Source organism: Psittacula echo, assembly GCF_963264785.1.
Source record: "Psittacula echo genome assembly, chromosome: 10".
Lineage (NCBI taxonomy): Eukaryota > Metazoa > Chordata > Aves > Psittaciformes > Psittacidae > Psittacula > Psittacula echo.
This window is the reverse complement of record NC_137741.1, coordinates 16,805,687-16,818,181: the sequence shown is the minus strand read 5'-3', so window position 1 is coordinate 16,818,181 and position 12,495 is coordinate 16,805,687. Positions and strand designations below refer to the sequence as shown.

The following is a 12,495-nucleotide window of genomic DNA, read 5'->3' as shown; positions in this document are numbered from 1 at the left end:
ATCGTGGTGGGGGAAGAAGGGGAAAGCGGCATTCTCCCAGCCCACAAGTTTACTTTGAGGTTTTCTCACACAGGAGAGGTGAGCAAAGCTGACAACTTCCCATTTTTGAAAGCGCATTGCTAAATGCACAGTGGTTGCAAGCCTGAGTATCAAGCAAAGATCCTAAGTAACCAGGACGACAGATTACATCAGAGACCTATAAAGATGTGCATCAGCAGCATGTTTTAAGTAGCCACCACTGCAACATGATTATGACTGAAGAATAATCATTAAATCAGTATTTTGCCCCCTTCCCGGTGCCTGGGGCGGGGGGGAAGCAGGAATTTTACTGAATGATGCATCACTTCACATACTTAGCTTGCTAAATGAGTCGTCATTTGCCACAAAGCACAGAGCAACATCAAAATGCTTTTTTCTCCTTGCTTACATGGTTTCACTGTGTTGTCCAGTGCTTCACCAAGGCAAGCATTTGCTTTCTCACACAACAAAACATAGCCCAGAGCAAACTATGATTTGTCTCCTTTAGAAATATTACTCTGCTGGAATTCCTCACTCCTAGCATCTTTTCCGTAGAAACAGCTAGATGTGCCCTGGCTTGTGCTGCCTTCCTAGCAAATCCGATGAACTGCTACACTGTTAGGAAATACATGCTTCAGTTTAACAAGTAAAGATCTTAATCTAAGTACTTGTCATGGTTTAAGCCCAGCCTGACAACTACATACCATGCAACAGCTTGCTCACTCCCCTGCCCACATTAGGATGGGGAGAAATGGGAATAAAGGTAAAAATCATGGGTAGAGATAAGAATAAGCTTAATAATTTAAAAATAATAATAATAAAAAAGGGAGAGACAGAGGAATAAAACCCAAGGGAAAAAACAAAACCAAGTGATGCACAACTTAACTGCTCACCACTCACAGACTGATGCTCTGTCAGTCCCTGAGCAACAATCAGCCATTCTGGACCAACTCACCCCAGTTTATACACTGAGCATGTCATTTTATGGTACGGAATATCACTTGAGCTAGTTGGGGTCAGCTGTCCTGGCTCTGCTCCCTAACATCTTTTTGTGCACATCCTCACTAGCAGAGCATGAAAAACTGAAAAGTCTTTGATTTAGGGTAAGCACTAGTGAGCAACAACTAAAACATCGGTGTGTTATCAACTGCATTCTCATAGCAAATCCAAAACACAGCACTGTACCAGCTAGTAGGAAGAAAATTAGCTATTCCAGATGAAACCAGGACAGTACTCATTCACTCATTCCAAAAGCTGAGAGTAAAAACACGCCTAGACTTGGACAAGAGTTACTGTTTCATGAAGACATGAAGAACCAGCATGGAAAAAGTTAACCGAGATAACAGATAATAGAAATCCCAACAACAAGCACCACATGTGAGAAGTTTTCTAAATCCAGATGGATCCTTCCAGATGCAAACCTTCACATGCCTTTAGGCTGTGCAAGCTGATTTAAAACCATATGAGTAAACCCTATTTCTTCATCTCAGAAAAAAACAAACTGCTCATACATTTTGCAATGCAAACACAACAGAACTGTTTCCACATGGAGAAAAAGTATGAAATAAGGAATAAATGGAAAATGCAGAGAGAGCGGACATATGGAAGAGTTCTGATGGGTTCAGATGGAAGGTTCTGAAGCAGCCACAGAACCTCTGGCAAGACAGCCCTCCACAGTAAGCAGAGAAACTATCAACTGGGTGCTCGTAAGCACTTTTACTCCCACTTGCAACAGCCTGAAGAAGAGCCAGGCTAACAGCAACAGGCACTTTCCCACAGTTTATCCAGGAATTCCCCAAGTACTTTCCAATTTATGTGCTATGTCATTCGGGGGTGGGTTTTGGGATTGGGTTTCTTCTGCATGTTATCATCCTTAAATTGCATCCCAGATTAGAGGGGATTGTTGTATTACAAGCCCTGCTCCTACGGTTTCCCTGTCAATAAAATCTTTGCAGATAACTCTTTGCAAAAGCACTCCTAGAGCAGCTCCACCATTTAACAGATTTCAACATATTCTTTGGCCTTTTTTATTTTGTTTGTTTGGTTTTGGGGTTTGGGGTTTTTTAAGCTCAGATAGAATTTCTCAAGGTTAATGACTCTGCAGTTCCTGAATAGATGCAGATGCCAAATCTAGCCAAGAAGGTGCTTTGCACCTGCACAGCAGGTAGGAGGAGCAGCTGTCTCCCCTGTGTACCCAAGGTGGATAAACCCAATGGTTGAGTGCTCTGACCTGCACAAGAGATATAAATCAATGACTTCTTGCATCAGAGATGAAAAGAAGCCAACTGCTGGCAAACTAAAGTCACTGATAGGAGAGCTGTGTGAATTTCAGAGGAAATGAGCTGAAAGGTGGGGCTCACCACAGCGATCTCTGATAACCAGGTTCCGGCCTTCCTTCAGGTGGATGGTCAGCAGGTAAGCAAAGGGGTTGGGCAGGTCACCCAAGCAATCATTTGCTTCCTCTAGAACCTAAGGAGAACAAAGAAATTGGTCACCACTGTGCACCTCCTGAAGCGGACCATGAATGAAGCAGGTGTTCTCTTGGTTTTGCAGAGACAAAGTTCTTGTCTTTCCTTAGGGCAATCTTTACAGAAAGGAGAAAAAAAAAAAAAAAGCTATTTCTTCCCCAGGCTTTGTTTATAAAATGGCTAATTATGAGGAGCAGGTATCTTCAACAAAGCAAGGGGTAACCCAAGAGGGGTTATACCTGAAAGTGAGTAATAATATTAACAATCATAAATGCATGCTAACCATTCTATTATTCTATTCACAGGTTTTCCAAATCCTACCAACTTTCTGCACTATTTTTTCCTAGGTGTTTCTTGTGCATTCATAGACTATCTCAAGTTGGAAGCAACCCATAAGGATCATCAATTTCATTCATACTCCCCGATGACCTCATGAGGAAGTACACGTTTCACATAGCTGTTGAGAGGACAGCATTTCTTTATCCAGTTTAAAAGAGAGAAATATAGCAGTGGGCAGTGTTGGCTGTGAGGTTTTGCAGTAAAACGCAGGAAGTTTCTTGTCCATGCAAGATGCTGCCAGGTTACACATCTCAGCATCATTCAGTGAAAACAGCCTCTGGACAGCACTTGAGATGTTATCAGAGGGCAAAGGTAGAGAAGTTCATCTGGACTAAGCAAACACGCATTAATATGCAAAATGTGTGTCAAAACTGCCAATGCCTTTTCACACTGCCCTAAAACTGTTCTTGTTGTCTGACAAACCCTACAGCCACGTTCAGGTACTTTCTGTCTTTATTTTAATCCATTTTGTTCCTGGGCTGCTAGTTAAGTATTTATCCTGATGTTTTCAACCATTATCAGTACAATATAGATATTATAGACTACTTCAAAAAATCCAGAACATTTGGGTCTATTTAAAACATTAGCAACTGCTTTGCACTACTGAAAAAAAAAAAAAAAAAAAAAAAAAAAACCAAAAACAAACAAACAAAAAAAAAAAACCCAAACAAAAAAACACAAAACCACCATTAAACGAAATCATGATTTAAGCCCAGCCAGTAACTCAGAACCACACAGCCACTTGCTCAGTCCACCTCCTTCTTCCCCCAGCCTGCTCCCAGACAAATGGGGGGAAGAACTGAAAGAATGTAACTCCCAAGGGTTGAGATAAGAACAATTTAGTAACTAAGGTATAACACAAAACCACTACTGCTATTCCCAATAATAATAACGATAAGGGAAATAACAAGGGAAGAGAATACAACCGCTCACCACTCGCTGACTGACACCCAGGCCGACCCGAGCAGTGATCTAGCCGTTCCGTGTAACTGCCCCCAGTTTGTATAGTGGGTATGACGTGCTGTGGTATGGAATATCCCTTTGGCTAGTTCAGGTCAGGTGTCCTGTCTCTGCTTCCTCCCAGCTTCCCCTCCTCCCTGGCAGAGCATGCAACTCAGAAAGTCCTTGGTCAGAGTAAGCATTACTGAGCAGCAACTAAAAACATTGGTGTTATCAGCGATGTTCCCAGGCTGAAAGTCAAAAACACAGCACTGCACCAGCTACTAAGAAGGAGAAAAATGACTGCTACTGCTGAACCCAGGACAATGCCACACTGGGGAAACCTATAGAAGGCTTCTTCACCTGCTGGGTTTTTAAATTTGTAGGAAGTAAAGAACCTAAAGCTAAAGTTGTGCTTCTGATCAAGTTTCAAAATGTTCTAAAATGAAAGGCCTTACCATGTGATCATCAAAAATCTGAGATGATGTGGAAGAGTCTAAATCCATTTCTCCACATGGGTACTATAAAACAAAAGAAAAATACAATGAATTAGACAACAATAATTTAAGGATCCAGGTTAGTTACAACAGCCCTTGAGAATTCTGAATATCCTTGGGATGTTCAAACCAGCATGTTCCTGTTGATGTCTCCTACTCCTGAATGCATTTCAGATCTTGTTTAAACTGAAGCAAGTATTTAAGAATACCACCCAGAGATTGACCCCCAGGCTGGATAGTTATGAATGGTGGGATAGTACAGTCAAGTACTTGGGCCAGCAGGCACCTCCAATGTCTTGGGACTTCACCTCTGAACAAGTGCAGAATTCTGAAAGACTAATAAAATATATGGAACAAGTATGCTGTCACCCTGGCAATTCCAGAGACACAAATCACTGCAACATGCTGGGGCCTGGCACGTGCCTACAGTTCTATTCAGTACGCTCAAGAGGCAGACTGCACTGAAGCAGGGCCATCATGAGAACAGGAGGACCAAGACAGAACTCAAATAAGGTGGTAACAACCTGATCCCTACCCCTGAGTGAGCCCTGAGATATGCAAAAATATTTTAGCCGCCATCCAGGCATGCACATTGGCACCTGGCTGATCCAATTCTGGGATAACAAGGCCAGTAGCCTGGAACTGACTCAAGCATGAGTGAGAAACATGCATTGCAACCAAGCAAGCCAAGCAGTGAAAGCCCCTCTGGTATGAAAGATGATGGCTCGCACTGCAGGGGGGAAGTTGAGTGAAGAGCTGTGTGATGTTTGGCTGCCTGCTGGGTTAAGTCACAACAAAAGGGGAAAATAGATGTTGGACATGTACTTTCTCCCACTTTGTGCAGTAACTGGAAGATCCAAAAGATTTTATTTGGTGCCCAGCATAGGAGAGGAAGTCAAACATTTCTTCCCAACTACTGACTCATCTAAAAACTTGAGGCTACGGTGGCACAGTGTCTAGAATGTCTGGACACATGGAAGAGATTCATCAGTCAATACACATCTGATGCTATTTTGACTGCTGTAAGAGTCTATGATCATCATTTTAGCTGGAGAGGACCTACGTGCCTGGGCAACACTTTTGGTCTAACACAAGGCAATCACAGCCCATTCAAATCTAAAGATTTATGCTAAGAATAACCTCAGTCCACAGAAATGCACACAAGGTGGAATTCAATCCTCATGTGAAAATGTCGTTATGTGCAATGTGGCAACATCCAAATTTCTCAGATGTGAGCTGCATTGCGCAGAGCACTATGCAAACAGAAAAAAAAAAAGGAACCACCAAAGATCATAAATCTTCAAGATATTGATATGCTGAAATAAATAGAAATACACTTTTGTGCAGTAATTCCCCTTCTCCTCCCAGATACATATCTCACATATCAGGAAGTACAGTAATCCAGCATTGCAAGGAAAATTTCACTTGCATGACAGACAAAATTTAACATGGTTCCCACAGCAATCATAACTTGGCCACCTTGCAAAAACACATTAAAAGTAGAAAAATCATCATCATAAAGAGCAGCAGCAGAAGTTTCTCACACAACGGAGCTGAGTTACGGCTGCTCGGGGAACCCTAACTGTGAATTTCCTGACTAGTATGCATAAAATCTCACTTGTGTACATTAAACCTAGCATTTCTTGTAGTCTCTGGCTTCACAGGGATCTCCTTCAGGCACCATCATTGGCACCGATAATGGTTTCTCTTTACAGCTTGTTTTACATGGCATAAACACAGAATCACAAAACTGCACTGAAATTATAATAAGTACCCTCTCTGCTAGCTTGATATCTTTTATAATAATATTACCCTCAAAATTATGATTTTGTGTTTATTCTGCTTTTTGTTTACTTGCATCACATCAGGTTTTGAACAAAGATTATAACTTTTAAATTAAAAAACTTTGATTTTTCATTTTAGCTCCACATAATGTAAATTGCTATTAGTTTAAGTACACAACTGCAGTGAGCCCACTGAATATAGACAAAAGCCTCACTGAAAATATGGTATTGATATCTTGATTTTTATCTAACTACAGTGATGTTTCTGAACTTTAAAGTATAAACAAATGTGGCCACATCCACCAAGCAGGTCATAGTTCCAAATATATCTGTGTAAAGACAAATCAAACAAGAGTGTGTGTGTGTGTGTGTGTATACATACACACACACACATATATATAAATCAATCAAATGTTCCTCCTGACAAGATTTGTAACTTTATCTCCTCGTTTTCTGCAGAAGAAAGGCAGAAAGGGCACCGAGTGCATCAGCAGCAGGATGAGGCTTTTGGTTGCCAGTGACACACTGCAAGGTGTTAGTAAGAAGCAAAGGGCTGTTAGAGCATTTCAGCAATGACACAGAACCAAAACCAAAACCCAAACCCACCTCAAAAAGTAGTACTAATAATGCGCTTTGCAACCTGAATCAATCAGGGTGGATGTGACTCTTGGCAACCTGATCTAGATAAAGATGTCCCTGCTCATTGCACAGGCTGGATTTGATGACTTTTGAAGGTTCCTTCCAACCCAAACTATTCTAAAATTCTATGATTCTGAGATTCTAGGGAGGGGTTCAATGCAATTTCTGTTGCTTTCTCATCCTCCAGTTTGCCTAGCTGGGCTGCAATAGAGAACAGATATGGTAAATCTCTTAGTAAATGGAAATACAGTACTGTGGCAAGAGCCTTTATGGAAGATGGCACGATCTGAGCACTGGCAGCTCTGTACTGAGAGTTTAGATGAGCGTAAAAACCACAAGCCCACATCAAGCTCATGCACGATGCTTGGCAAGTATCTCGTGGTATTGGGTGACCAGAGATAACCAGGAAATGAGTAGGTGCCATATGACAAGCAATTCGAGGGGAAAGCAAGCTCAACCTACATTTTTTGCTTTTTTTAGTTTGTTTTGTTCCAGGGATCTGCCTTCCTCCTCCTGATTTACCTCACTGATCAGTGAATGATGCTCCCAAAAGAAAGATATAAATTACTCTTGTACTTCTCACACCAACCCCATCCACTATTAGGAGACCAACAACTTCCACAATAAACTGTTCCCATCCAAGGCACATGGAGTACAAATTTTGTAGTGGTCAGTGAAGTACAGAAAAACTGAATATTGAGGTTTTAACCAAAATAAATTTAAAATATAACTAAATTTGTTCAATATTCTTTATCCGTTTCTACTTTCCTTTGCTTCACTCTCTATGTTCTTTAGAAAAAAAATATTTTTCTCCATTTAAAAGTTGTAAATGGAGGCAGATTACAGGAAGGAAGGCAGGATATTCACACAGCAAGATGATTTGCCATAGAAGTAAATACTAGATGATTTACACAAGCACATACACAAATACACATTTTGGGAAAGATATAAATGCTGCAGAGAAACAGCCAGACTCAGATTGTGCATCTGGAGGAAACTTGATTTCAAGTTAAGCTATTCCATTATTATACAAGTACCTCCTTCTCCTAAAGCACTTAGCTTGCCTCAAGTCAAAGCAGGATTCAGGGTTAATTTTGGTGCTGCTGTAGTAAATTCTAGGTTACAGTTTTTCACCCAGAACAGCAGGAAAGAACTGCTGCTATCAGAGAACTCCTAAAATAAAGATACGTTCATAATGTTCAACCTACCATACACTGAGCTGCTACAACTTCAGAGTAAGGTTTAAGCACGGAAAAAGTGATATTCTATTTCAGCTATTTTTCTTATGTAGGCCTCTGAATAATAACAGAATCATACAATAGTTTAGGTTGGGAAAGACCTTTAAGACCATCGAGTCAAGCTGTTAATCCAGCACTGCCAAGCCCACCACAACACCATATGCCTGAGCACCCCATCTACATGTCTTTTGAATACCTCCAGCGATGGCGACTCCACCACTTTCTTGGGCAGCCTGTTCCAATGTCTGACACACATTTTGATGAAGAAATTTTTCTTCATGTCCAATCTAACCCTCTCCTGGTGCAACTCAAGGCCGTTTTGGTACAGTTCAGTAAGCTGAAGCAAATTTGTTAACAATTCGGCAACACTGAACTGAGAGTGATGGTCAGTCACTACCACTCTGACACTCTGCATCACAACAGACTAACACTGCTTTGATAAGAACACACAGACCTTCAAGATGCAGAACAAGCAGTTTTATATCAGAAAAGACCATTTTCCCCATGGCAGCACTAACCATCATTGGGAACATGCAGTTAAAAAACGTTAATTAACCTGTGAAATCACCAGTCCCAAAGGAGGGCTTTAAACCGAAACATGTTTCCCATTTTTGTATCTCAGATGACTACGGAAAGCAGTGACCACAGCTGTAACAACTAGGGAATGGGAAAAAGGCTTTAGAAAGTTCAAAGTCTAGCCTGCCCAGTGAAAACTCAACAGGAGATACACTACCACAAAACATAAATGAAAGAAATTTTGCCTAAAATGTTTCATGCATTCATCTGCTGTCTGTATTATAAAGCGATTGTGCAACTCCACAGGATCCCCCACTTTGGCCAGGCCAGGCAGCAATTATTGGTTTATGCCAGATTTGAAGCACATTGGTCTTTGATCCTCTTCTTCCTGGGACATTATGTCCAGCCACAGAAGTACTGACCACAGAGGCAGAGTAAATGGAAGAAGGGGAATGTGGAAGAAACCTTTTGGTTTTGCACTGCTCTGAATAATCACAATGCAAGCCCAAAGGACAGCACTGAGCATGCTGCTCTGGAGAGGACTTTTTACAAGGGCATGTAGCAACAGGGCAAGGGGGAATGGTTTTAAAAGAAAGAGGGTAAATTTAGGTTAGACATGAGGGAGAAATTCTTTAATATGAAGGTGGTGAGGCGCTGGCACAGGGTGCCCAGAGAAGCTGTGGCTGCCCCATCCCTGGCAGTGCTCAAGGCCAGGTTGGATAGGGCTTGAAGCAACCTCATCTAGTGGAAGGGGACTGGAACTGGATGAGCTTTACATCCCCTTCCATCTCTAACCACTCTAGGATTCTATGACTGAAAGGATATCTGAATTAGTCTCCAATAATCTGTTTATCACGTATGGTTTATGCCTATTTTTATCTCCCATTCATTTCTTGAATAGGGCCCTCTTCTCCAACCTTTTATAACCCTGACAATTAAGGAGAAGCACAACCCCAGTGGGCCCACAGAGCCTGGCTGATGCCCAAGCCACCTACCTCTGCCCCCTCGTCCGTCAGAGCAGTGCTCAGGCGGGTGCTCTGCAGCAGCTCAAAGAGGTCAGTGCTGGATTTTCTCTTCCCCTCGAACACAGGGCTGCCTGCAACCTGCGCATCCGGGTGGGTGACTGTCCCCTCCATGGGTGACACCTGCTGCAATGCCCATGGCCAGTCGTCTCCCAGTGGCTTCACTGAAGAGTTCCTGCTTTTCATGGACATCACAGACCTGGAGAAGCTCTTGGGGGAGCAGTTCGAGAACACCTGAGTACTCACATAAGTCGTTTCTTCTTCTGTAACAGTCTCCACCTCCAGCATGTCGGGCACAGACACACTGAGGCGTCGGTCCAAGGAGCGGACCTTCCTCTCCACCATCTTGCTAGACCTCTTCTTTGTCTTCTTCACGCTTAGGTTTCGCAGGAATGGTCTGGTTTTCTGTTTCAGGGATCCCCAGACAGACGGTTTATCCAAGTCCATTGCTGCAAGGGAAAGCTCAGTAATGCGTGGTTCTGAGTTGCCGGCTGGGTTTAAACCACGACACTGCACGGAACAGCTTCAACAATTCCCAGGGGAGCTAAAAGGAACGTAGGAAGAAGGCAAGTCAATCATAAAAGTGAACAGCCGCCAAAGATTATGATTCATGTTGTCTCATCTTGAAACTTTCAGTCACTTTTCTAAACAGTTACAACAAAGCACACAGCATTAGTAAGCGCTTCCAAATACAATCTTGATCTGGTGGGTAGGCTTGATTATCTAGGTGGAAAACAGCCGGAACAAGCATTTAATCCTACACTAAAATGCAGCATCTGCCCACTGCTTTATGATTGCTAATAGGAAACATTATATTTCTTCTTCTGCCAAGCCCCAGTTAGAGAAAGTTTTGAGATTTATCCAGTTTGAAACTGTTTCTGTACAAAACTTACCGGTGGGAGTGAAATCACGATAATGCTAGCACATGAAAAATGCTGTCAGAGCTGGTGCTGTAATTTCTGCTGATGTTTTTCCAGCCTGTGTAGGGGATTGGGGGCTATTTCCTAGGCTACATGGATTCTAACATGATGTGTTAGTGGACAAGCATGACAAAATCAGCTCCACAAACTAAGTGGCTGAGACTGAAGAGGACACATAGGGCATGAGAAATCCCAGCTGAGACCCCAAAACACTCCCTTATGTTAACCCACTGCCAGTGAAAGTTGCCACAGCAGAATTAATCTTCATCATAAAGAAGGCAAATGAGAGAATATGAGGAGAAAAATGGATGGGTCACAGATTTTGAAACCTCTTGGTGGACTTGCCTTTGAGTTGGTTCACACTGAGCATTTTTACAGTAGGAAGGGACAAGAAGAGCCAAAACAAAATCACCTACTGTATCTGCATTGTAAGGGAGCAGTCGAATGGACACCTCTGTGCACAGGAATATCCTCACAGACAGCGTCTTTCGCAGTTAACAACTGAGCAACCATCCTTTATTCTGTGAAGCAAAGATAGTCAAATCATTATCAAAACTCGTTGAGAAAAAAAGCTGATGGAACCTGCAGATTTACTCCTTTACAGTCCCAAAGACGCGCATACGGTGGTTAGTATATATACCTGTGGCCTCAGAAACGCATATCCGTTAACTATATGACTGCTGCTTCCAAAACTCACAGTGTATTTACATTCTAACATTCGCACCATTGACCAAAAATGACTTATTCCACTGTTTTCCTGAACACTAGAGAAAACATCAGAACAGGCAACAGAAATACATCTGCTGGATGAATCCAGAGAGAGAAATCACTGTCTGCTTTCAAAGAAATATCTTACGTTAATTAATCTGAATGAAGTTATATAGCCAGATACTTTTTTAATTTTATGACTAACCCCATTACACTTGCAGAGTGTTCACGCATCTACAAAAAATGCTTTAACTGTATTACTACGTAATTATAGCTGCACAATCTTCCCTGTATTTATATTGATATATGAGTAATAACAGCATCATTATATTCTATATAAAATTAATAGGCCTTAATAGTATTACATGCATTCGCAAGGTAGTAACAAATTCTGCCGAAATAGGAAGGAGTGCTAATGTAGATATAGCAGCTTAACACAGTATCTTCACCTCTATCTCCAGAATTCAGTCCCAGTATCAAAGTGCACGTGGACAAACTGAAATTGTTTCTTTTGCCTCACATCATCACTCAGAAGCAAAAGCAATTTTCTGAACCTCACAGAGAGAGAAAGGCATGGTGGGGCTTTCTTTTCTTGCTGTGAAAGTACAAGATTAATCAGATTTAGAGAGTGAAGTACAAGACGGTTAGATTTACAGAGGGGGAGAAAAGAAATAAATGCCATCCCTACCACATTTGACTGGAGGAGATGCAGGGATGCCCGTGCTGGAGCAGCACGCAATACCTGCACAAGCTCAGCAGAGAACATGGCTGTATTTGCTCTCATCTGCCTGTGCTTTCATTTAGGCTTTTCCCTCTTTAAACAAAAGCTTAACAAGGCAGCCACAGGCTTCCTTGGAAGCATTGCATCACATGGCAATAACAGAAATCATGAGGCTAAACACATTTGCACAAAACATTATGAAACGCACTGTTGGGACTCATTTAAACAACTCATCTCCTGCCAGTGCTCTCTGCTGTGCTCGCCTACATGCATAGAAACACACTGAAGTGAAGACATTGTAAATAAAGGCAGGGCAGTGCTCAGCATCCACTTCCTTAGGCTCTTACTGCTTCCCATTCCCTTCCTGTTATTCTCTACCTGTCTCATTTTGACAACTCACTGCTGTTTTATTTTGTTTCCTTTGAGATTTTGTTTCCTAGCAGTGGGCTTATTGCTGTAGGTTTTCCCCAGTTACTTTCCTCTAGTTGAATATTTTTCCCAGTTTCATTCCCTCTGCTGCTGAATAGAAATGGCTATGCAGCAAAGATGGTGTAGGGGACCATATTGTATATCTAAGACCCACTTGGCATTGAACTCAGAATAGCAGAGGATGCCCCCAGCTACCTAGCAGCGCCCACACTGAGAAAACACAGAGGTGATATTTACTGCATAAGCAGCAGCGGATT

At 42.0% G+C, this 12,495-nt stretch overlaps 1 protein-coding gene across 2 annotated transcripts in view; it reads right to left on the bottom strand.

The window, feature by feature from the left end:
* Positions 1-9,907, bottom strand: part of MCTP2 (multiple C2 and transmembrane domain containing 2) — a gene marked incomplete at both ends in the record, with an annotated part of 102,777 nt that extends 92,870 nt beyond the window's left edge. Inside the window, 3 exons of one of the 2 annotated variants that reach the window (XM_080626664.1) lie at positions 2,379-2,487; positions 4,223-4,285; positions 9,434-9,907. In XM_080626664.1, coding sequence (XP_080482790.1) covers positions 2,379-2,487; positions 4,223-4,285; positions 9,434-9,907 — 646 coding nt within the window. The remainder of the gene's footprint in view (positions 1-2,378; positions 2,488-4,222; positions 4,286-9,433) is intronic. The other variant, XM_080626665.1, reaches the window with a different exon arrangement.
* Positions 9,908-12,495: the final 2,588 nt, after the last annotated feature.